This window comes from Pristiophorus japonicus, chromosome 15 (assembly GCF_044704955.1).
Source record: "Pristiophorus japonicus isolate sPriJap1 chromosome 15, sPriJap1.hap1, whole genome shotgun sequence".
Classification (NCBI taxonomy): Eukaryota; Metazoa; Chordata; class Chondrichthyes; family Pristiophoridae; genus Pristiophorus; species Pristiophorus japonicus.
Window position 1 is genome coordinate 185,437,109 of NC_091991.1, and position 21,457 is coordinate 185,458,565.

The 21,457-nt window shown below is 49.4% G+C and overlaps 1 protein-coding gene across 8 annotated transcripts in view; it reads left to right on the plus strand.

Moving 5' to 3' along the window:
• baiap3 (BAI1 associated protein 3) overlaps nucleotides 1-21,457 on the plus strand; it is a 412,688-nt gene that overhangs the window by 379,321 nt on the left and 11,910 nt on the right. For all 8 annotated transcript variants that reach the window (XM_070901469.1, XM_070901471.1, XM_070901475.1 and 5 more), the window contains 7 exons: nucleotides 698-775; nucleotides 6,547-6,762; nucleotides 7,681-7,749; nucleotides 10,759-10,838; nucleotides 11,901-12,009; nucleotides 17,435-17,506; nucleotides 19,078-19,161. In XM_070901469.1, coding sequence (XP_070757570.1) covers nucleotides 698-775; nucleotides 6,547-6,762; nucleotides 7,681-7,749; nucleotides 10,759-10,838; nucleotides 11,901-12,009; nucleotides 17,435-17,506; nucleotides 19,078-19,161 — 708 coding nt within the window. The remainder of the gene's footprint in view (nucleotides 1-697; nucleotides 776-6,546; nucleotides 6,763-7,680; nucleotides 7,750-10,758; nucleotides 10,839-11,900; nucleotides 12,010-17,434; nucleotides 17,507-19,077; nucleotides 19,162-21,457) is intronic.

Sequence of the window (21,457 nt, forward strand, 5' to 3'; positions counted from 1 at the left end):
CAGTGTGGATTTCCTGTAGGTTGCCTGTGAATTCCCTCTGAGGGCAGTGCTCGATGATGTGCTCCAGGGTCTGATTAGGAGCTCCACAGTCACACGATGGGGAGGCTTTAATCTTCCACCAATGGAGAAGATGGCAGCATCGACCGTGTCCGGTTCTGAGGCGGGCGATGGTTGTCCACTGTTTGCAAGGAAGGTTTGATCCTTCAGCTTGTACTATGGGGTCCTCTATAAGCAATCCATTCCATATGTCAAGTTCCACTACTCTGAGCTACTGGTTACAGAACGAGATCTAAATGGTTGCCGGAATGCATCACCTGAACTCTGCCAGACCGAAGGGATGGTGCGTGTCCCTATTACTTTCCATCTCAGCAGATCCAGAGTGAGTGCTTGTTCTATGTCCATTTCATATGGCCCTTTAGTGCTGCCCTCTCCAGCTACCCTTGGCCAGAGAACAATTGCTGCAGCAGGGGCCCTGTCTCAGTTCAGTTACTTTCTCCTCCTACCTAAAGTGCCTGGCATGTTTTCTGTGTTAAATATATTCAAGTTGTTGATGCTCAACTTGTCCACTGATTGAAGTTGTATTCCTGTGTGCAGAGTGTGTATGTTATACAGACTTGGCACCGGGGCAGTAATTGTACAGCAGTATCCACCCTGAAGCCTCTATTTCCAGGACCGATATTTGCATGGTTTCTTCCAGGATATTTGTAATGCCGCCGTGATGTACTCAGAAATGGTGAGAGAGAAAGCAGATGATCAGCTGAAAATTACACAACAGGTGAGCGCTGAGGAATCCTTGTGAGCAGGAGACACTACATTTCAGGTATCATATAGCCATTGAGTCCAGATAGAATCCCAATGAACTGAACCCCTTCCCAGTCACTCCCACTGTACACAATCCCAATGGACCAAACCCCTTCCCATTCACTCCCTGTACAGAATCCCAATGGATCCAACCCCCTTCCCATTCACTCCCTGTACACAATCCCAATGGACCAAACCCCTTCCCATTCTCTCCCATTACATAGAAACATAGAAAATAGATGCAGGAGTAAGCCATTCGGCCCTTTGAGCCTGCACCACCATTCGATAAGATCATGGCTGATCATTCGTTCAGTACCCCTTTCCTGCTTTCTCTCTATACCCCTTGATCCCCTTAGCCGTAAGGGCCATATCTAACTCCCTCTTGAATATATCCACTGAACTGGCATCAACAACTCTCTGCGGCAGGGAATTCCACAAGTTAACAACTCTCTGAGTGAAGAAGTTTCTCCTCATTTCAGTCCTAAATGGCTTACCCCTTATCCTAAGACTGTGTCCCCTGGTGCTGGACTTTTCCAACATCGGGAACAATCTACCCGCATCTAACCTGTCCAGTCCCATCAGAATCTTGTATGTTTCTGTGAGATCCCCTCTCATCCTTCTAAACTCCAATGTATAAAGGCCCAGTTGATCCAGTCCCTCCTCATATGTCAGTCCAGCCATCCCGGGAATCAGTCTGGTGAACCTTCGCTGCACTCCCTCAATAGCAAGAACGTCCTTCCTCAGATTAGGAGACCAAAACTGAACAAAATATTCCTGTTGAGGCCTCACCAAGGCCCTGTACAACTGCAGTAAGACCTCCCTGCTCCGATACTCAAATCCACTAGTTATGAAGCCAACATACCATTTGCCTTCTTTACCGCCTGCTGTACCTGCATGCCAACTTTCAATGACTGATGTACCATGACACCCAGGTCTCATTGCATCTCCCCTTTTCCTAATCTGCCACCATTCAGATAATATTCTGTCTTCGCGTTTTTGCCCCCAAAGTGGATAACCTCACATTTATCCACATTATACTGCATCTGCCATGCATTTGCCCACTCACCTAATCTGTCCAAGTCACCCTGCAGCCTCTTAGCATCCTCACAGCTCACACCGCCACCCAGCTTAGTGTCATCTGCAAACTTGGAGATATTACACTCAATTCCTTCATCCAAATCATTGATATATATTGTAAATAGCTGGGGTCCCAGCACTGAGCCCTGCGGCACTCCACTAGTCACTGCCTGCCATTCTGAAAAGGACCCGTTTATCTCGACTCTCTGCTTCCTGTCTGCCAACCAGTTCTCTATCCACGTCAATACATTACCCCCAATACCATGTGCTTTGATTTTGCACACCAATCTCTTGTGTGGGACCTTGTCAAAAGCCTTTTGAAAGTCCAAATACACCACATCCACTGGTTCTCCCTTGTCCACTCTACTAGTTACATCCTCAAAAAATTCCAGAAGATTTGTCAAGCATGATTTCCCCTTCATAAATCCATGCTGACTTGGACCGATCCTGTCACTGCTTTCCAAATGCGCTGCTATTTCATCCTTAATAATTGATTCCAACGTTTTCCCCACTACTGATGTCAGGCTAACCGTTCTATAATTACCCGCGTTCTCTCTCCCTCCCTTTTTAAAAAGTGGTGTTACATTAGCTACCCTCCAGTCCATAGGAACTGATCCAGAGTCGATAGACTGTTGGAAAATGATCACCAATGCATCCACTATTTCTAGGGCCACTTCCTTAAGTACTCTGGGATGCAGACTATCAGGCCCCGGGGATTTATCGGCCTTAAATCCCATCAATTTCCCTAACACAATTTCCCGCCTAATAAGGATATCCTTCAGTTCCTCCTTCTCACTAGACCCTCAGTCCCCTAGTATTTCCGGAAGGTTATTTGTGTCTTCCTTTGTGAAGACAGAACCAAAGTATTTGTTCAATTGGTCTGCCATTTCTTTGTTCCCCATTATAAATTCACCTGAATCCAACTGCAAGGGACCTATGTTTGTCTTCACTAATCTTTTTCTCTTCACATATCTATAGAAGCTTTTGCAGTCAGTTTTTATGTTCCCGGCAAGCTTCTTCTCGAACTCTATTTTCCCTTAATTCTCTTAATTAAACCCTTTGTCCTCCTCTGCTGAATTCTAAATTTCTCCCAGTCCTCAGATCTGCTGCTTTTTCTGGCCAATTTATATGTCTCTTCCTTGGATTTAACACTATCCTTAATTTCCCTTGTTAGCCACAGTTGAGTCACTTTCCCCATTTTATTTTTACTCCAGACAGGGATGTACAATTGTTGAAGTTCATCCATGTGATCTTTAAATGTTTGCCATTGCCTATCCACCGTCAACCCTTTAAGTATCATTTGCCAGTCTATTCTAGCCAATTCACGCCTCAAACCATCGAAGTTACCTTTCCTTAAGTTCAGGACCCTAGTTTCTGAATTAACTGTGTCACTCTCCATCTTAATGAAGAATTCTACTGTATTATGGTCACTCTTCCCCAAGGGGTCTCGCACAACAAGATTGCTAATTAGTCCTCTCTCATTACACATCACCCAGTCTAGGATGGCCAGCTCCCTGGTTGGTTCCTTGACATATTGGTCTAGAAAACCATCCCTAATACATTCCAGGAAATCCTCCTCCACCACATTGCTACCAGTTTGGTTAGCCCAATCAATATGTAGATTAAAGTCACCCATGATAACTGCTGTACCTTTATTGCACGTATCCCTAATTTCTTGTTTGATGCTGTCCCCAACCTTACTACTACTGTGATGGTCTGTACACAACTCCCACTAGCGTTTTCTGCCCCTTGGTATTCCGTAGCTCCACCCATACCGATTCCACATCATCCAAGCTAATGTCCTTTCTTACTATTACATTAATTTCCTCCTTAACCAGCAATGCCATCCCAACCTCCTTTTCCTTTCTGTCTATCCTTCCTAAATGTTGAATACCCCTGGATGTTGAGTTCCCAGCCTTGGTCACCCTGGAGCCATGTCTCCGTGATGCTAATTACATCATACCCGTTAACTGCTATCTGTGCAGTTAATTCGTCCATCTTATTCCGAATACTCCTCGCATTGAGGCACAGAGCCTTCAGGCTTGTCTTTCTAACACACTTTGCCCCTTTAGAGTTTTGCTGCAATGTGGCCCTTTTTGCTTTTTGCCTTAGGTTTCTCTGCCCTCCACTTTTACTTTTCTTCTATCTTTTGCTTCTGTCCCCATTCTATTTCCCTCTGTCTCCCTGCATAGGTTCCCATCCCCCTGCCATATTAGTTTAACTCCTCCCCAACAGCACTAGCAAACTCCCCCTAGGACATTGGTTCCGGTCCTGCCCAGGTGCAGACCGTCCGGTTTGTACTGGTCCCACCTCCCCCAGAACCGGTTCTAATGTCCCAGGAATTTGAATCCCTCTCTGCTGCACCACTCCTCAAGCCACGTATTAATCTGAGCTATCCTGCGATTCCTACTCTGACTAGCACGTGGCACTGGTAGCAATCCTGAGATTACTACTTTTGAGGTCTTACTTTTTAATTTAGCTCCTAGCTCCCTAAATTCGTCTTGTAGGACCTCATCCCTTTTTTTAACCTATATCGTTGGTACCTATATGCACCACGACAACTGACTGTTCACCCTCCCTTTTCAGAATGCTCTGCACCCGCTCCGAGACATCCTTGACCCTTGCACCAGGGAGGCAACATACCATCCTGGAATCTCGGTTGCGGCCGCAGAAATGTCTATCTATTCCCCTTACAATTGAATCCCCTATCACTGTCGCTCTCCCACTCTTTTTCCTGCCCTCCTGTGCAACAGAGCCAGACACGGTGCCATGAACTTGGCTGCTGCTGCCCTCCCCTGATGAGTCATCCCCCTCAACAGTACCCAAAGCGGTGTATCTGTTTTGCAGGGGGATGACCGCAGGGGACCCCTGCACTACCTTCCTTCCACTGCTCTTTCTGTTGATCATCCATTCCCTATCTGGCTGTCTACCCTTTTCCTGCGGTAAGACCAACTCACTAAACGTGATACTCACGTCATTCTCAGCATCATGGATGCTCCAGAGTGAATCCACCCACAGCTCCAGCGCCGCAATGCGGTCTGTCAGGAGCTGCAGCCGGACACACTTCCTGCACACGTCGTCGTTAAGGACACTGGAAACATCACTGACTTCCCACATAGTGCAGGAGGAGCATAACACGTGTCCGAGCTCTCCTGCCATGACTTAACCCCTTGATACACTTAATTTGTGGTATTGCACTGATGATGCAGCGTAACTGCATATAGTGTGTTTCCCGGGCTCCGGGTAGCTCTCAATCCACTCAGCCAGGTAGATATTGCAGTTCTCTGTTCCCTATCGATCCAGTGCAGGTTACACAGGTTGTCAGGGACATCACTGGGGCAGCCCAGTGGGAGGGAATCTGTGTCATAACACTGCCATGTTGGCAAAAGAAGTCAAATTGGGCTAGAATTTCCCCAAAGTCCGCCAGCGCTCGATTACCACCCAAAAAACCACGAAGGCTGGGAAGATTATCACCGGGGAAAACTTCCCGAGGAAAAAAAATCCGCCCAGCGAAACATATGGGTCTTGCCCCCCCCCAAATCTGGGCAGAAAAGTGCAATTTAGGCTAGATTAAAGAAAATGGGCGAAAAATTAAAAAATCTATAAAAATTTACCCCGAGGCTGCAGGTTGGCCTAACACCAAAAAAAAAAATTAATTTTCAAAAAACCTAATTTAAAAAATCCAAAAAACATTCCCAAGACACTTTAAAATTAAATCACCCCAACAGATTTTGAAAATAAATAGTAATAAACCAATCACTTGCCTTTTTCTTGCCGACCTACTTACCTCCAGCCCCACGCCGCTGATCCTTGAGGGTGGCTTTTTACATTTTTTTTATACTTATCTACGGGTCCCCGCTCAGCTGTAGATGGTGTCAGGGCGATCTGTGGACTCTGGTGGTTCACTCCCCAGCGGTACTTTCAAACCGCCGGCCTGCCTCAGGTAGGACATTTTTCACCGACCCGATTCTCGCCCAAAACAGCCAATACCGCTGAGAAAGCGGGCAGTGAAAGACTGCAAATTCTAGCCCAAAGAAAGTTCTCGTGTTATTTTATTCTAAAAATTTGGGATGGATATTAACAGGGGTGGGTTACGTAGGCTTGGGGGCAGAGTTTCGGATAGGAAGCCTGAAAGTAGGTGAGTTTCAGATTTTTGAAATTTTAACATCTAACCCGACCCCAACCCACCTGTTTTTGGGTGTTAAAGTTCAGCCCGTATTGTGTCAGTAGCACTTTGAACAGAAAATGCCCCATTCCACAGTGACCTCCACAGAAGGAGCTGGAGAAACAACTGTTTGGGAACAGGATTGAAGGTTGTAAGAAGGGATAGAGTTACTGAAACTCTGGATGGAACACTGCAGTTCTCCCCACACTGGGACCTTGGCAATGTGACTGACTGGTCAGGGTTCACTGCTCTAGGCCGTGATGTTGGACTGATATTCTGCAGTTTCACTCCATTACCTTGAACACTAAGGAAACTTCACTGCAGGCTCGGTTCCTGCCAGTCTTCATCGAGGTTCCTCACCTCCCTCAGGAGATGGCACGAATGGGAGAGTCCCTGATCTGTGAGAAGACTTGTGACCTTTGCTCATTCTGTCAATTCTGATCTACAAGATTTCCTGCTGTTTCTCCTTCCCTGTCATTCCTGCTTTCCTTCTCCCTCCTTAGCTGTGCATCGCTCTCAATAACATTGAGCACGTGCACAAGTACACCCAGAATTTGCCAAAGGAGTTAGACTGGCAGGGAGTGGAGACCTCCATGGAACAGCTGTGTGGGCTGGAAGGGAAACAACAAGTGCAGAGAGCATTGGGCACCCAGCTACAAAGCATCGATGCAGGCATGCAGCGGCAGTCTAACTACATGATCAACCAGCTCGTGGAGAAGGTAACCAGCTAATGGGTTCGCGCATGGCAACGGGAACACGAGCTCTGGCAAGATCGGCGTGCTGAAGTGGGTTTGGTCCGGCGGGGATGGGTTTGGTCCGGCGGGGATGGCCGGCGGGGATGGGTTTGGTCCGGCGGGGATGGGTTTGGTCCGGCGGGGATGGGTTTGGTCTGGCGGGGATGGGTTTGGTCCGGCACTGATCGCCGGCACTGATCGGTTTGGTCCGGCGGGGATGGGTCCGGCGGGGATGGGTTTGGTCTGGCGGGGATCGGTTTGGTCCGGCGGGGATCGGTTTGGTCCGGCGGGGATGGGTTTGGTCTGGCGGGGATCGGTTTGGTCCGGCGGGGATGGGTTTGGTCCGGCACTGATCGGTTTGGTCCGGCACTGATGGGTTTGGTCCGGCACTGATCGGTTTGGTCCGGCGGGGATGGGTTTGGTCCGGCGGGGATGGGTTTGGTCCGGCACTGATCGGTTTGGTCCGGCGGGGATGGGTTTGGTCCGGCGGGGATGGGTTTGGTCCGGCACTGATCGGTTTGGTCCGGCACTGATGGGTTTGGTCCGGCACTGATCGGTTTGGTCCGGCGGGGATGGGTTTGGTCCGGCGGGGATGGGTTTGGTCCGGCACTGATCGGTTTGGTGGTTGGTCCGGCACTGATCGGTTTGGTCCGGCGGGGATCGGTTTGGTCCGGCGGGGATGGGTTTGGTCCGGCGGGGATGGGTTTGGTCCGGCACTGATCGGTTTGGTGGTTGGTCCGGCACTGATCGGTTTGGTCCGGCGGGGATCGGTTTGGTCCGGCGGGGATCGGTTTGGTCCGGCACTGATCGGTCAGCACCTTCAGGGGACAGGGTGGGAAATGTAACTATCCCGCATCCCTCCACTGTCCAATACTAAAGCATTTTCTGTTTGTTTTGTTACAGATGGTCACTGACTTGCGAAAGTACATTCAGCACATCAGCCTGTCACCAGACTCCATCCAGCCCGATGATGTACGTCTGTTGGAGACATTTACATAAAGGAACACCTGGGAGGGGGTCCAGTGCTGTGGCCCTCCTATAGCTCCCTGCTCACACAACCACTCACTGCAGTGCTACCCTTTACACAGTAACCAATGGTGCTGAGGTGGATAACTCGGCATCAAGACCTCAAAGAATTTACCCAGTGTGCGCTGAGTCTGGCTAATCAGGAAGGTCTGGGTTTGATCACTGGCCTGTGCGGAGTGAGCTAGAGGGGGAAGGGCTCTCAATTTCTCTGGGTCTGGAGTGCAGACTGGACCAGGTTCCTCGTATCTGCTGGAGATACAAGGAACCTGGTCCATTGGGCTTGTTTGTGATGCCCTCACTCTCGAATAGCTCGGTGTTACACACAGTTAGGATCACACATGAAGAATGGCCACTTGATCTAGACGTGTGATGCCATTTGGTGCCATCGCACCCTGTTCTAGAATCAGCCCGCATTCCATGGGAGACTGACACGCAGTTTAACTTCCTAAGATATATTTCTTGTCTGTGTGAATCGGAATACGAATACCAAATGGCAGTTGTGTACAGACCACCAAACAGTAGTAGTGAGGTTAGGGACAGTATCAAACAAGAAATTAGGGATGTGTGCAATAAAGGTACAGCAGTTATCATGGGCGACTTTAATCTACATATTGATTGGGCTAACCAAACTGCTGGCAATAATGTGGAGGAGGATTTCCTGGAGTGTATTAGGGATGGTTTTCTAGACCAATATGTTGAGCAACCAACTAGGGAACTGGTCATCCTAGACTGGGTGATGTGTAATGGGAGAGGACTAATTAGCAATCCTGTTGTGCGAGGCCCCTTGGAGAAGAGTGACCGTAATATGGTAGAATTCTTTATTAAGATTGCTAATCAGTTAATTCAGAAACTAGGATCCTGAACTTAAGGAAAGGTAACTTCAATGGTTGGAGGCGTGAATCGAATAGAATAGACTGGCAAATGATACTTAAAGGGTTGACGGTGGATAGGCAATGGCAAACATTTAAAGATCACATGGATGAACTTCAACAATTGTACATCCCTGTCTGGAGTGAAAATAAAATGGGGAAGGTGGCTCAACTGTGGCTAACAAGGGAAATTAAGGATAGTGTTAAATCCAAGGAAGAGGCATATAAATTGGTCAGAAAAAGGAACAAACCTGGGGACTGGGAGAAATTTAGAATTCAGCAGAGGAGAACAAAGGGTTTAATTAGGAGGGGGAAAATAGAGTTCGAGAAGAAGCTTGCCGGGAACATAAAAACTGACTGCAAAAGCTTCTATAGATATGTGAAGGAAGACACAAATAACCTTCCGGAAGTACTAGGGGACCAAGGGTCTAGTGAGAAGGAGGAACTGAAGGATATCCTTATTAGTTGAGAAATTGTGTTAGGGAAATTGATGGGATTGAAGGCCGATAAATCCCTGGGGCCTGATAGTCTGCATCCCAGAGTACTTAAGGATCTATCGACTCTGGATCAGTTCCTATGGACTGGAGGGTAGCTAATGTAACACCACTTTTTAAAAAGGGAGGGAGAGAAAAAGCAGGTCATTATAGACCAGTTAGTCTGACATCAGTAGTGGGGAAAATGTTGGAATCAATTATTAAGGATGAAATAGCAGCCCATTTGGAAAGCAGTGACAGGATCGGTCCAAGTCAGCATGGATTTATGAAAGGGAAATCATGCTTGACAAATCTTCTGGAATTTTTTGAGGATGTAACTAATAGAGTAGACAAGGGAGAACCAGTAGATGTGGTGTATTTGGACTTTCAAAAGGCTTTTGACAAGGTCCCACACAAGAGATTGGTGTGCAAAATCAAAGCACATGGGATTGGGGGTAATATACTGACGTGGATAGAGAATTGGTTGGCAGACAGGAAGCAGAGTCGGGATAAACGGGTCCTTTTCAGAATGGCAGGCAGTGACCAGTGGAGTGCCGCAGGGCTCAGTGCTGGGACCCCAGCTATTTACAATATACATTAATGATTTAGATGAAGGAATTGAGTGTAATATCTCCAAGTTTGCAGATGACACTAAGCTGGGTGGCGGTGTGAGCTGTGAGGAGGACGCTAAGAGGCTGCAGGGTGACTTGGACAGGTTAGGTGAGTGGGCAAATGCATGGCAGATGCAGTATAATGTGGATAAATGTGAGGTTATCCACTTTGGGGGCAAAAACACGAAGACAGAATATTATCTGAATGGCGGCAGATTAGGAAAAGGGGAGGTGCAACGAGACCTGGGTGTCATGGTACATCAGTCATTGAAAGTGGGCATGCAGGTACAGCAGGCGGTGAAGAAGGCAAATGGTATGTTGGCCTTCATAGCTAGGGGATTTGAGTATAGGAGCAGGGAGGTCTTACTGCTGTTGTACAGGGCCTTGGTGAGGCCTCACATGGAATATTATTTTCAGTTTTGGTCTCCTAATCTGAGGAAGGACGTTCTTGCTATTGAAGGAGTGCAGCGAAGGTTCACCAGACTGATTCCCGGGATGGCTGGACTGACATATGAGGAGAGGCTGGATCAACTGGACCTTTATATATTGGAGTTTAGAAGGATGAGAGGGGATCTCATAGAAACATATAAAATTCTGATGGGACTGGACAGGTTAGATGCGGGTAGAATGTTCCCAATGTTGGGGAAGTCCAGAACCAGGGGACATAGTCTTCGGATAAGGGGTAGGCCATTTAGGACTGAGATGAGGAGAAACTTCTTCACTCAGAGAGTTGTTAACCTGTGGAATTCCCTGCTGCAGAGAGTTGTTGAGGCCAGTTCAGTGGATATATTCAAGAGGGAGTTAGATATGGCCCTTACGGCTAAAGGGATCAAGGGGTATGGAGAGAAAGCAGGAAAGGGGTACTGAGGTGAATGATCAGCCATGATCTTATTGAATGGTGGTGCAGGCTCGAAGGGCCGAATGGCCTACTCCTGCACCTTATTTCTCTGTTTCTATGAATCCTGTCTGTTCAGTTCACAACTGTTTTGATGTTGTTTCCAGGCTGTGGCTCCTCTCATGAAGTTCCTGGATGACAATCTAATGATCCTGAGCGAATGGCTGGTCAGGGAGAATCTCAATAGGTAAGTAGGGACAAGTCAAAGTTCACCGAAATCCAACTTGGTAAAAGAAAGCTGGGTCAAGTGCAGTTGAGGACAGTGGCCTCAGGTACACAAGGTTACGGACAGGCCTGAAGTCGGCCTGATCTACAGGGAGTTGCAGTGTAGCAACTGAAAGAGATCAACATCACACTGTGTCTCTCCTGAGCCCTGAGCTCAAATCCAACCTGGTGTGATGGGCTGAAAGTCTCCTCTCTGTATTACCTCTGAGGGAGCTTTACTCTGTATCTAACCCCCTGTACCTGCCCTGGGAGTGTTTGATGGGACAGTGTAGAGGGAGCTTTACTCTGTATCTAACCCCCTGTACCTGCCCCGGGAGTGTTTGATGGGACAGTGTAGAGGGAGCTTTACTCTGTATCTCACCCCCTGTACCTGCCCTGGGAGTGTTTGATGGGACAGTGTAGAGGGAGCTTTACTCTGTATCTAACCCGTACTGTACCTGCCCTGGGAGTGTTTGATGGGACAGTGTAGATGGAGCTTTACTCTGTATCTAACCACCTGTACCTGCCCTGGGAGTGTTTGATGGGACAGTGTAAAGGGAGCTTTACTCTGTATCTAACCCCATGCTGTACCTGCCCTGGGAGTGTTTGATGGGACAGTATAGAGGGAGCTTTACTCTGTATCTAACCCTGTGCTGTACCTGCCCTGGGAGTGTTTGATGGGACAGAGTAGAGGGAGCTTTACTCTGTATCTAACCCCCTGTACCTGCCCTGGGAGTGTTTGATGGGACAGTGTAGAGGGAGCTTTACTCTGTATCTAACCCCCTGTACCTGCCCTGGGAGTGTTTGATGGGACAGTGTAGAGGGAGCTTTACTCTGTATCTAACCCCCTGTACCTGCCCTGGGAGTGTTTGATGGGACAGTGTAGAGGGAATTTGTATCTAACCGGTGGTGTAGCTGGTTACTGACAGTTACAGAAAGTGAGTTTCTTGAAAGGAAGAGAACTGCTGAAGTAAGAGTTAAAGTTCTGTCATGTGTCCCAATCTCTCCTGGCTTCTCTACCGATGATTTTTCTGTCTTTCCCCAGGATATTGAGTGCTCTGTGGAAACTGCTGTTGGATTTGTTTGTTGAGGCGTTGGCTACAAACATTGGGGTGTCGGATGAATTCTACCAGCGATTTCACTTCAGTCTGGAGGTTAGAGCAAAGGGGCACAGGCCCAGTCACCAAGCAGCAGCCGTCCCACTCGACACTGGCCCACAATTCCCACACGTCACCTGATTTTATCCCGTCACATCTGATAGGTCCTTACTACACAGTATAAACACACACCAGGCCCATGCTTGAGAGAAGGTCAGTCTGTGACCTGTCCTTTATTCCATAGCACTCAAGTGATGAAGGTGGGTAGAACTTCCCCTTTTATACCTGAAGGTCCAGGTTAGGAGTGTCTCCCACCTAGTGGTCAGTGTTCTCACGGTGTACAACTTAGGTCAGTTTATACATGGGTTACAATGCTGGTTGAATACATGACATCACCTCCCCCCCCAAAGTCTTATTGGGATCCAGGATGAGTCTCTCTGGTGGTTTACGTTCCCTTGTAGAGCGCCTGAGTTGGGGCTCCGGTTGTTGGGCGCTGGCCTGAGTGTCTGCTGTTTGCGGTGCCTCAGGCCTGTCCGGACTGCCCACAGTGACTGGGCTCTCCTCCCTTTGGTTCCGGTGTTCGGTCACCTGTGGTGGAGTGAACTCTGTATCGTGTTCTTCCTCTGCTTCTTCTATGGGGTTGCTGAACCTCCTTTTTGTTTGATCCACATGTTTGCGGCAGATTTGTCCATTGGTAAGTTTAACTACCAGAATCCTATTTCCCTCTTTGGCAACCACAGTGCCTGCGAGCCATTTGGGCCCTGCAGCGTAGTTGAGGACAAAAACAGGATCATTTACATCAATACATCGCGCCCTCACATTCCTGTCATGGTAGTCATATTGTGACTGGCGCCTGCTCTCAACAATTTCTTTCATGGTGGGGTGTATAAGGGATAAACTGGTTTTGAGCGTCCTTTTCATTAGTAGCTCTGCGGGTGGAACCCCTGTGAGCGAGTGTGGTCGGGATCTACAGGCCAACAGGAGGCGTGATAAGCGGCTTTGTAGGGAACCCCCTTGGAATCTGAGCATCCCCTGTTTGATTATCTGCACTGCTCGTTCTGCCTGGCCGTTTGAGGCCGGCTTGAACGGTGCCGTTCTGACATGGTTAATTCCATTGCCTGCCATGAAGTCCTGGAATTCAGTGCTTGTGAAGCACGGGCCATTGTTGCTGACCAAGATGTCCGGTAGACCATGGGCGGCGAACATTGCCCGTAGACTTTCTACCGTGGTAGAGGATGTGCTTGAATTTAAAATGACTCACTCGATCCATTTGGAGTAGGCGTCTACTACAACCAAAAAAATTTTTCCCATGAAAGGACCTGCGTAGTCCACATGGATGCGTGACCAAGGCTTGGCAGGCCATGGTCAGGGGCTATGGGGGGCTTCCCTGGGTGCATGGCCCAGCTGGGCACACGTGTTGCACCTGTGAACACAAAATTCCAGATCTGCGTCTATCCCTGGCCACCAAACGTGTGACCTGGCAATTGCCTTCATCGTGACAATGCCTGGCTGCTCATTGTGGAGTTCTCTGATCAACACCTCTCTGCCCATCTGGGGCATGACTACGCGGTTTCCCCACAGTAGGCAATCGGCCTGAATCGAGAGTTCATCCTTGCGCCTGTGAAATGGTTTAAATTTCTGTACGTGGCTGCCCAGTCCCCATTCAGGACACATTTCTTGACTAGAGACAATAGCGGGTCTCTATTTGTCCAGACTTTAATCTGACGGGCTGTCACGGGTGAGCCTTCGCTTCCGAAAGCTTCAACAGCCATGACCATCTCAGCACCATGCTCGGTAGCCCCCTCAGTGGTGGCTAGTGGAAGCCTGCTGAGTGCATCGGCGCAGTTTTCGGTGCCCGGTCTGTGCCGAATTGTGTAGTCATCGGCGGCTAACGTGAGTGCCCACCTCTGTATGCGGGCCGATGCGTTTGCATTTCTGGCCTTGTTGTCGGCCAAAAGGGACGCTAGGGGTTTGTGATCTGTCTCCAGCTCAAATTTCCTGCCAAACAGGTACTGGCGCATTTTCTTTACCGCATATACTCATGCGAGCACCTCCTTTTCAACCATCCTGTAGCCCCTTTCTGCCTGGGACAGACTCCTGGAGGCATAAGCTACCGGCTGTAACTGACCCTTGACATTGACATGTTGCAACACACACCCGACACCATAGGACGACGCATCGCACGTTAACACAAGTTTCTTACATGGGTCGTATAGCGTTAACAAATTGTTGGAACATAACAAATTGCGTGCTCTATTAAAAGCCCTTTCCTGGCTGTCCCCCCAGACCCATTCGCGACCTTTGCGTAGGAGCACGTGTAGCGGCTCTAGCAGCGTGCTTAATTTGGGAAGAAAGTTACCAAAATAGTTCAGGAGCCCCAGGAACAAACGCAGCTCCGTCGTGTTACGGGGTCTGGGTGCTCTCTGGATCACTTCCGTCTTGGACGCAGTAGGGCTGATCCCGTCTGCTGCTACCCTCATCCCCAGGAATTCTACCTCTGGAGCTAGGAAGACGCACTTCGCCTTTTTCAGTCGCAGACCTACCCGGTCCAGTCTGCGTAGCACCTCCTCCAGGTTGTGGAGGTGTTCTTCAGTATCGTAACCCGTGATGAGGATGTCGTCCTGAAAAACCACCGTCCCTGGAATCGACTTGAGGAGGTTTTCCATATTTTGTTGGAAGATCACGGCGGCCGAGCGAATCCCGAACGGACATCTGTTGTACTCAAACAACCCCTTGTGTGTCGTGATGGTGGTCAGCTTCTTCGATTCACTCGCCAGCTCCTGGGTCATGTAAGCTGAGGTCAGGTCCAATTTTGAAAACAGTTTGCCACCGGATAGCGTCGCAAAGAGGTCCTCCGCTCTCGGTAGCGGGTACTGGTCTTGGAGTGACACCCGATTGATGGTGGCCTTGTAATCACCACATATCCTGACCGACCCATCCGCCTTGAACACCGGCACAATCGGGCTCGCCCAGTCACTGAATTCGACTGGCGAGATGATGCCTTCCCTCAACAGGCGGTCCAATTCGCCTTCTATCTTTTCCCGCATCACGTACGGCACCGCTCTGGCCTTGTGGTGTACTGGTCTGGCGTCCGGGTTTATGTGAATCACTACTTTGGCCCCCATGAAAGTGCCAATGCCGGGTTGAAATAATGAGTCAAATTTGTCCAGGACCTGTGAGCATGATACTCACTCCACAGAGGAAATTGCATTGACATCGCCCCATTTCCAGTTCATGACAGCAAGCCAACTCCTCCCCAGTAGTGCAGGACCGTCCCCTGGGACAATCCAGAGTGGCAACCTGTTCTCCTAATCTTTGTGGGTCACGACTACTGTGGCGCTGCCTAGCACCGGAATGATCTGCTTTGTGTAAGTCCGTAGCTGTGCGTCAATCGGTGATAATTTTGGCCTCCTGGCCTTGGATGCCCACAACTTTTCGAACTGTTTGATACCCATCAGGGACTGGCTGGCACCCGGGTCTAGCTCCATTGATACTGGGATACCATTGAGGAGCACTTTCATCATTATCGGTGGCGTCCTGGTGTATGAACTGTATACGTGCTCCACATGAACTCGCTGAACTTCAGCTTCCAGCGATTTCTCCCATTGTCCATTTCTGCAATTTCTGCAGGTATTTTGCTCATCTCTGCAAACTCCGGCTGAGTGTGTGCCTCCACGCTTCCAGCATGAGCTGTTGTTGGAAACAAAAGGTCCCTTGCCAGTCGATCGTCCCTGACTGCCCCTGTTATTGTCCTTGAGTGCACCATTAACAGGTGTTGATGGCCCCATTACTGGCTGCATTGTCCCTTGCAATGGCGTGAATCGCTGTTCAGCTTGCCATTGTCTCTGTCGAACTCCCCCTCTGGGTTCGACTACATGTTGGGGCATGCCTGACTGCCCTTGTCTGCATGGAGAACTGTGTGCTGCTTTAACAATGTTGAATCTCTGTCCCAACCATTCCTTAACACAGTACCTCTCGTCTGTTCTGCTAGTGGCCATGCTCGCGTGGTTTAAATCCCAGTTTCTTGTCGCCATTGATACATCCTTACTATACAGTATAAATGTACACGAGGCCCATGCTTGAGAGAAGGTCAGTCTGTGACCTGTCCTTTATTCCTTAGCACTCAAGTGATGAAGGTGGGTGGAGCTTCCCCTTTTATACCTGAAGGTCCAGGTTAGGAGTGTGTCCCACCTAGTGGTCAGTGTTCTCACGGTGTACAACTTCGGTCAGTTTATACATGGGTTACAATGCTGGTTGAATACATGACATCACCTCTCCCTGATCCAGGAGTGGAGGCTTCATGCTCAACAATGGAGACACAACAGTTTCAAAATCATTGGCAGTCCCCGCACGCAGTCTCTCCCCGCGCGCAGTGTCTCCCCGCACGCAGTCTCTCCCCGCGCGCAGTGTCTCCCCGCGCGCAGTCTCTCCCCGCGCGCAGTCTCTCCCCGCGCGCAGTCTCTCCCCGCGCGCAGTCTCTCCCCGCGCGCAGTGTCTCCCCGCACGCAGTCTCTCCCCGCGCGCAGTGTCTCCCCGCGCGCAGTCTCTCCCCGCGCGCAGTCTCTCCCCGCGCGCAGTCTCTCCCCGCGCGCAGTCTCTCCCCGCGCCGCATTTACTCCCCACCTTTATTTTGACTTTACATGTTGGTGCTTTGTCTGTAAATCTTGCTTCTCTTTGACAGAGCTTCCACCTTCCACCACTGTTTTAGCCCAGAGGATTCCAATTGTGCTGGTTAAGTGTTTGTTTAGCTAGTTAAGCACCATTCCTGCAGGTGCTTTCACTGGGTTATATGTAACTTGTGCCTGGTTGCACCCAACCTCCCAGAAAGTAAAGCAGTAACTGAGAAATATGAGAGCTGTTTGACACGGCCCTGCAGCCTCTGATTCTCAGTGAAACTCTCCCTTTCTATAATTGGTGCCAGTATAACCATTCTACATTGTCACATCCCCAGGATGTCTCAAAGTACTTCCCTGTTGTTGGGTAGGAATTGTGCTGAGTAACCACAATCTTTTTGTGATGTTTGAAGAGGGAGGCATGTTGGCCATGACACTGGGAGAACTCCTGCTCTTCTTACAATAGTGCCTTGGGGTCTTTAACACCCACCTGAACTAGCTTTAATATTCAGGGAACCTCTGACAGTGCGGCACTCCCTCAGTACTGCACTGAAGTGCCAGCCTAGACTATAGGCTCAAGTGAGCCCAGAGTACTACCACCTGAGCCAAGCTGGAGCCTAAAGAGAGTGTGGCACAGGGAACGATTGCAGTCCCAGTGAGTCCATTCCCTCCAGTGTTCTCAAAGCCTGTTTGTAATTTCTCACGTTTACTCAGTGAGCTGATGAAAACTCAAAGAAGTTAAAGTTATGAAGTTTCTGCAGATAGTTTGGCCACATCCTCGGTTACCACTTGCTAACTGCTCTGTGAACGGTTTAATGTGGTTTTCCAATCTTCCATGTTTCTAGAATGTTGCCTCTGTCTCTCCGTAGGCTCTTGTGATGTTTTTCCACGCTGAGGGACAGGGATTGCCGCTGGGCAACTTGCAGAACGAGAGATATAAGGTAAACGCGCTGGTTGCATCTCACCGGTAACTCAGTGCCTGGGAATTCCCAGAAAGAACTTAACCAAACTGTGGAAATTATGGGAGATCAAATAAAGTGTTCAAAATTGAGAGGGTGAATAGTGAAATATTCTTTCGACTGGTCAGTGAGTCATTAACGGGAGGAAACTCAGGATTCATAATGGAAGCATAAAGAGAGAATATCCATAAGTATTTGACACAAAAGGTTCCTGGAATATGGGATCCATTCCCACAGGGCGCGGGAAGCTGGGCCAGTCACAGAGCAGAAATATTGCAGGGTTGGGGGAAAGGATGGGGAGACGGGACGAAAGCAGAGATCTCTGATGTGAAGGAAGCACCAGTGCAAGCAATGGGCCGAACGGCCTCTTCTGTGCTGAGATTTCTATTATTCTAACAGGGGGAACTGCACAAGGGCTAAGAAAGGTTTTTAACATGAGCCTCAGTGCGTTTCCCCTGTTGGCCTCCTGTACAATTCTCCCTCTCTCCGTTCCTCCCTCTCTCCGTCCCTCCCCCTCTCCGTCCCTCCCCCTCTCCGTCCCTCCCCCTCTCCGTCCCTCCCCCTCTCCGTCCCTCCCCCTCTCCGTCCCTCCCCCTCTCCGTCTCTCCCCCTCTCCGTCCCTCCCCCTCTCCGTCCCTATCTCTCTCCATCCCTCTCTCTTTCCCTCCCTCCCTCCCTCTCTCTCTCCCTCTCTCCCTCCCTCCCTCTCTCCCTCCCTCCCTCTCTCCCTCCCTCCCTCTCTCCCTCCCTCCCTCCCTCCCTCCCTCCCTCTCTCCATTCCTCCCCCTCTCCGTCCCTCCCCCTCTCCGTCCCTCCCCCTCTCCGTCCCTCCCCTCTCCGTCCCTCCCCCTCTCTGTCCCTCCCCCTCTCTGTCCCTCCCCCTCTCTGTCCCTCCCCCTCCCTGTCTCTCCCCCTCCCTGTCCCTCCCCCTTCCTGTCCCTCCCTCTTTCCATTCCTCCCTCTCTCCATTCCTCCCTCTCTCCATTCCTCCCTCTCTCCCTCCCTCCCCCTCTCCGTCCCTCCCCCTCTCCGTCCCTCCCCCTCTCCGTCCCTCCCCCTCTCCATTCCTCCCCCTCTCCGTCCCTCCCCCTCTCCGTCCCTCCCCCTCTCCGTCCCTCCCCCTCTCCGTCCCTCCCCCTCTCCGTCCCTCCCCCTCTCCGTTCCTCCCTCTCTCCTTCTCTCCCTCTCTCCATTCCTCCCTCTCTCCATTCCTCCCTCTCTCGCCCTCCTTCACCATGGGTAGCAGAATCTTCCACGCTCTTGGCCTCACCCATTCGAACTGCCTCTCTTAAACCCTCTGCTTCATACCCCTCACCCTAACCTTAGAAGTCTCTTCAAAGCTATATGGCCAAGCTTTTGGTTTCTCACTAACCCTCCCCTCCCTCTTGCTGTCTGCGACAGCCCTGTGAAAATCACATGATGTACAGAGTTAACACCCTGTATATATTGCTGTCCAATCTCTTAAGATTTATGGATCCTCTTTCTAAGCGGACTACTTTGTTGGGACTTTGTGCAGCTGACAGTCAGTGTAAATCGGCACCTTGAATCCACAGGCTCTGAAGGAGGAGCTGCGTCTAAACAAATGCTCAACAGAGGAGTTGATCGAGCAATCCTACCAGGCCAAAATCCGGCTGCAGGTACCGTACCCACACAATCACGTCCAAATCACAGTATCTGTTTGTTTGTTTCTGGTGAATGTTTTGCTGATCAACATTAGTGCTGGAAAACAGGACAGTCCCAATTCAGGGAGACTGTCAGCATCAAACACTCCCAGGGCAGGTACAGGGGGTTAGATACAGAGTAAAGCTCCCTCTACACTGTCCCATCAAACACTCCCAGGGCAGGTACAGGGGGTTAGATACAGAGTAAAGCTCCCTCTACACTGTCCCATCAAACACTCCCAGGGCAGGTACCGGGGGTTAGATACAGAGTAAAGCTCCTTCTACACTGTCCCATCAAACACTCCCGGGGCAGGTACAGGGGGTTAGATACAGAGTAAACCTCCCTCTACACTGTCCCATCAAACACTCCCAGGACAGGTACAGGGGGTTAGATACAGAGTAAAGCTCCCTCTACACTGTCCCATCAAACACTCCCAGGGCAGGTACAGGGTGTTAGATACAGAGTAAAGCTCCCTCTACACTGTCCCATCAAACACTCCCAGGGCAGGTACAGGGGGTTAGATACAGAGTAAAGCTCCCTCTACACTGTCCCATCAAACACTCCCAGGGCAGGTACAGGGGGTTAGATACAGAGTAAAGCTCCCTCTACACTGTCCCATCAAACACTCCCAGGGCAGGTACAGGGGGTTAGATACAGAGTAAAGCTCCCTCTACACTGTCCCATCAAACACTCCCAGGGCAGGTACAGGGGGTTAGATACAGAGTAAAGCTTACATAAGAACATAAGAAATAGGAGCAGGAGTAGAGCATTTGGCCCCTCGAGCCTGCTCCGCCATTCAATAAGATCATGGCTGATCTGATCAGAGACTCAGCTCCACTTCCCTGCCCACTCCCCATAACCCTTTACTCCCTTATCGCTCAAAAATTGTCTATCGTGGCTTTAAATATATTCAATGACCCAGCCTCCACTGCTCTCTGGGGCAGAGAATATCACAGATTTACAACCCTCTGAGAGAAGAAATTCCCCCTCATCTCAGTTTTAAATGGGCGGCCCCTTATTCTGAGACTATGTCCCCTAGTTTTAGTTTCCCCTATGAATGGAAATATCCTCTCTGCATCCACCTTGTCGAGCCCCCTCATTAACTTACATGTTTCAATAAGATCACCTCTCATTCTTCTGAACTCCAATGAGTAGACACCCAACCTACTCAACTTCTCTTCATAAGTCAACCCCCTCATCTCCAGAATCAACCTAGTGAACCTTCTCTGAACAGCCTCCAATACAAGTATATCCTTCCTTAAATACTGAGACCAAAACTGTACACAGTACTCCAGGTGAGGCCTCACCAGTACCCTGTACAGTTGTAGCAGGACTTCTCTGCTTTTATACTCTATCCCCCTTGTAATAAAGGCCAACATTCCATTTGCCTTCCTGATCACTTGCTGTATCTGCATACTAACTTTTTGTGTTTCATGCACAAATACCCCCAGGTCCCTCTGTACTACAGCACTTTGCAATTTTTTTCCATTTAAATTATAATTTGCTTTTCTATTTTTTCTGCCAAAGTGGATAACCTCACATTTTCCCACATTATACTCCATCTGCCAAATATTTGCCCACTCACTTAGTCTGTCTATATCCCTTTGCAGATTTTTTGTATCCTCCTCACAATTTGCTTTCCCACCCATTTTTGTATCATCTCAGCATTGCTACCAGTGCCACGTGCTAGTCAGAGTAGAAATAGAAGGATAGTTAAGATGAATACATCTTAAACGATGGTGCAAGAGGGAGGGATTCAAATTCCTGGGACATTGGAACCGGTTCTGGGGGAGGTGGGACCAGTACAAACCGGACGGTCTGCACCTGGGCAGGACCGGAACCAATGTCCTAGGGGGAGTGTTTGCTAGTGCTGTTGGGGAGGGTTTAAACTAATATGGCAGGGGGATGGGAATCTATGCAGGGAGGCAGAGAGAAGTAAATGGGAGCAGAAGCAAAAGGTAGAAAAGAAATGAGGAAAGGCAGAGAGCAGAGAAATCAAAGGCAAAAATCAAAAAGGGCCACATTACATCATAATTCTAAAAGGACAAAGAGAGTTAACAGATATGATGTAATTGGGATTACAGAGACGTGGCTCCAGGGTGACCAAGGCTGGGAACTCAACATCCAGGGGTATTCAATATTCAGCAAGGATAGACAGAAAGGAAAAGGAGGTGGGGTAGCGTTGCTGGTTAAAGAGGAGATTAATGCAATAGTAAGGAAGGACATTAGCTTGGATGATGTGGAATCTATATGGGTAGAGCTGCGGAACAC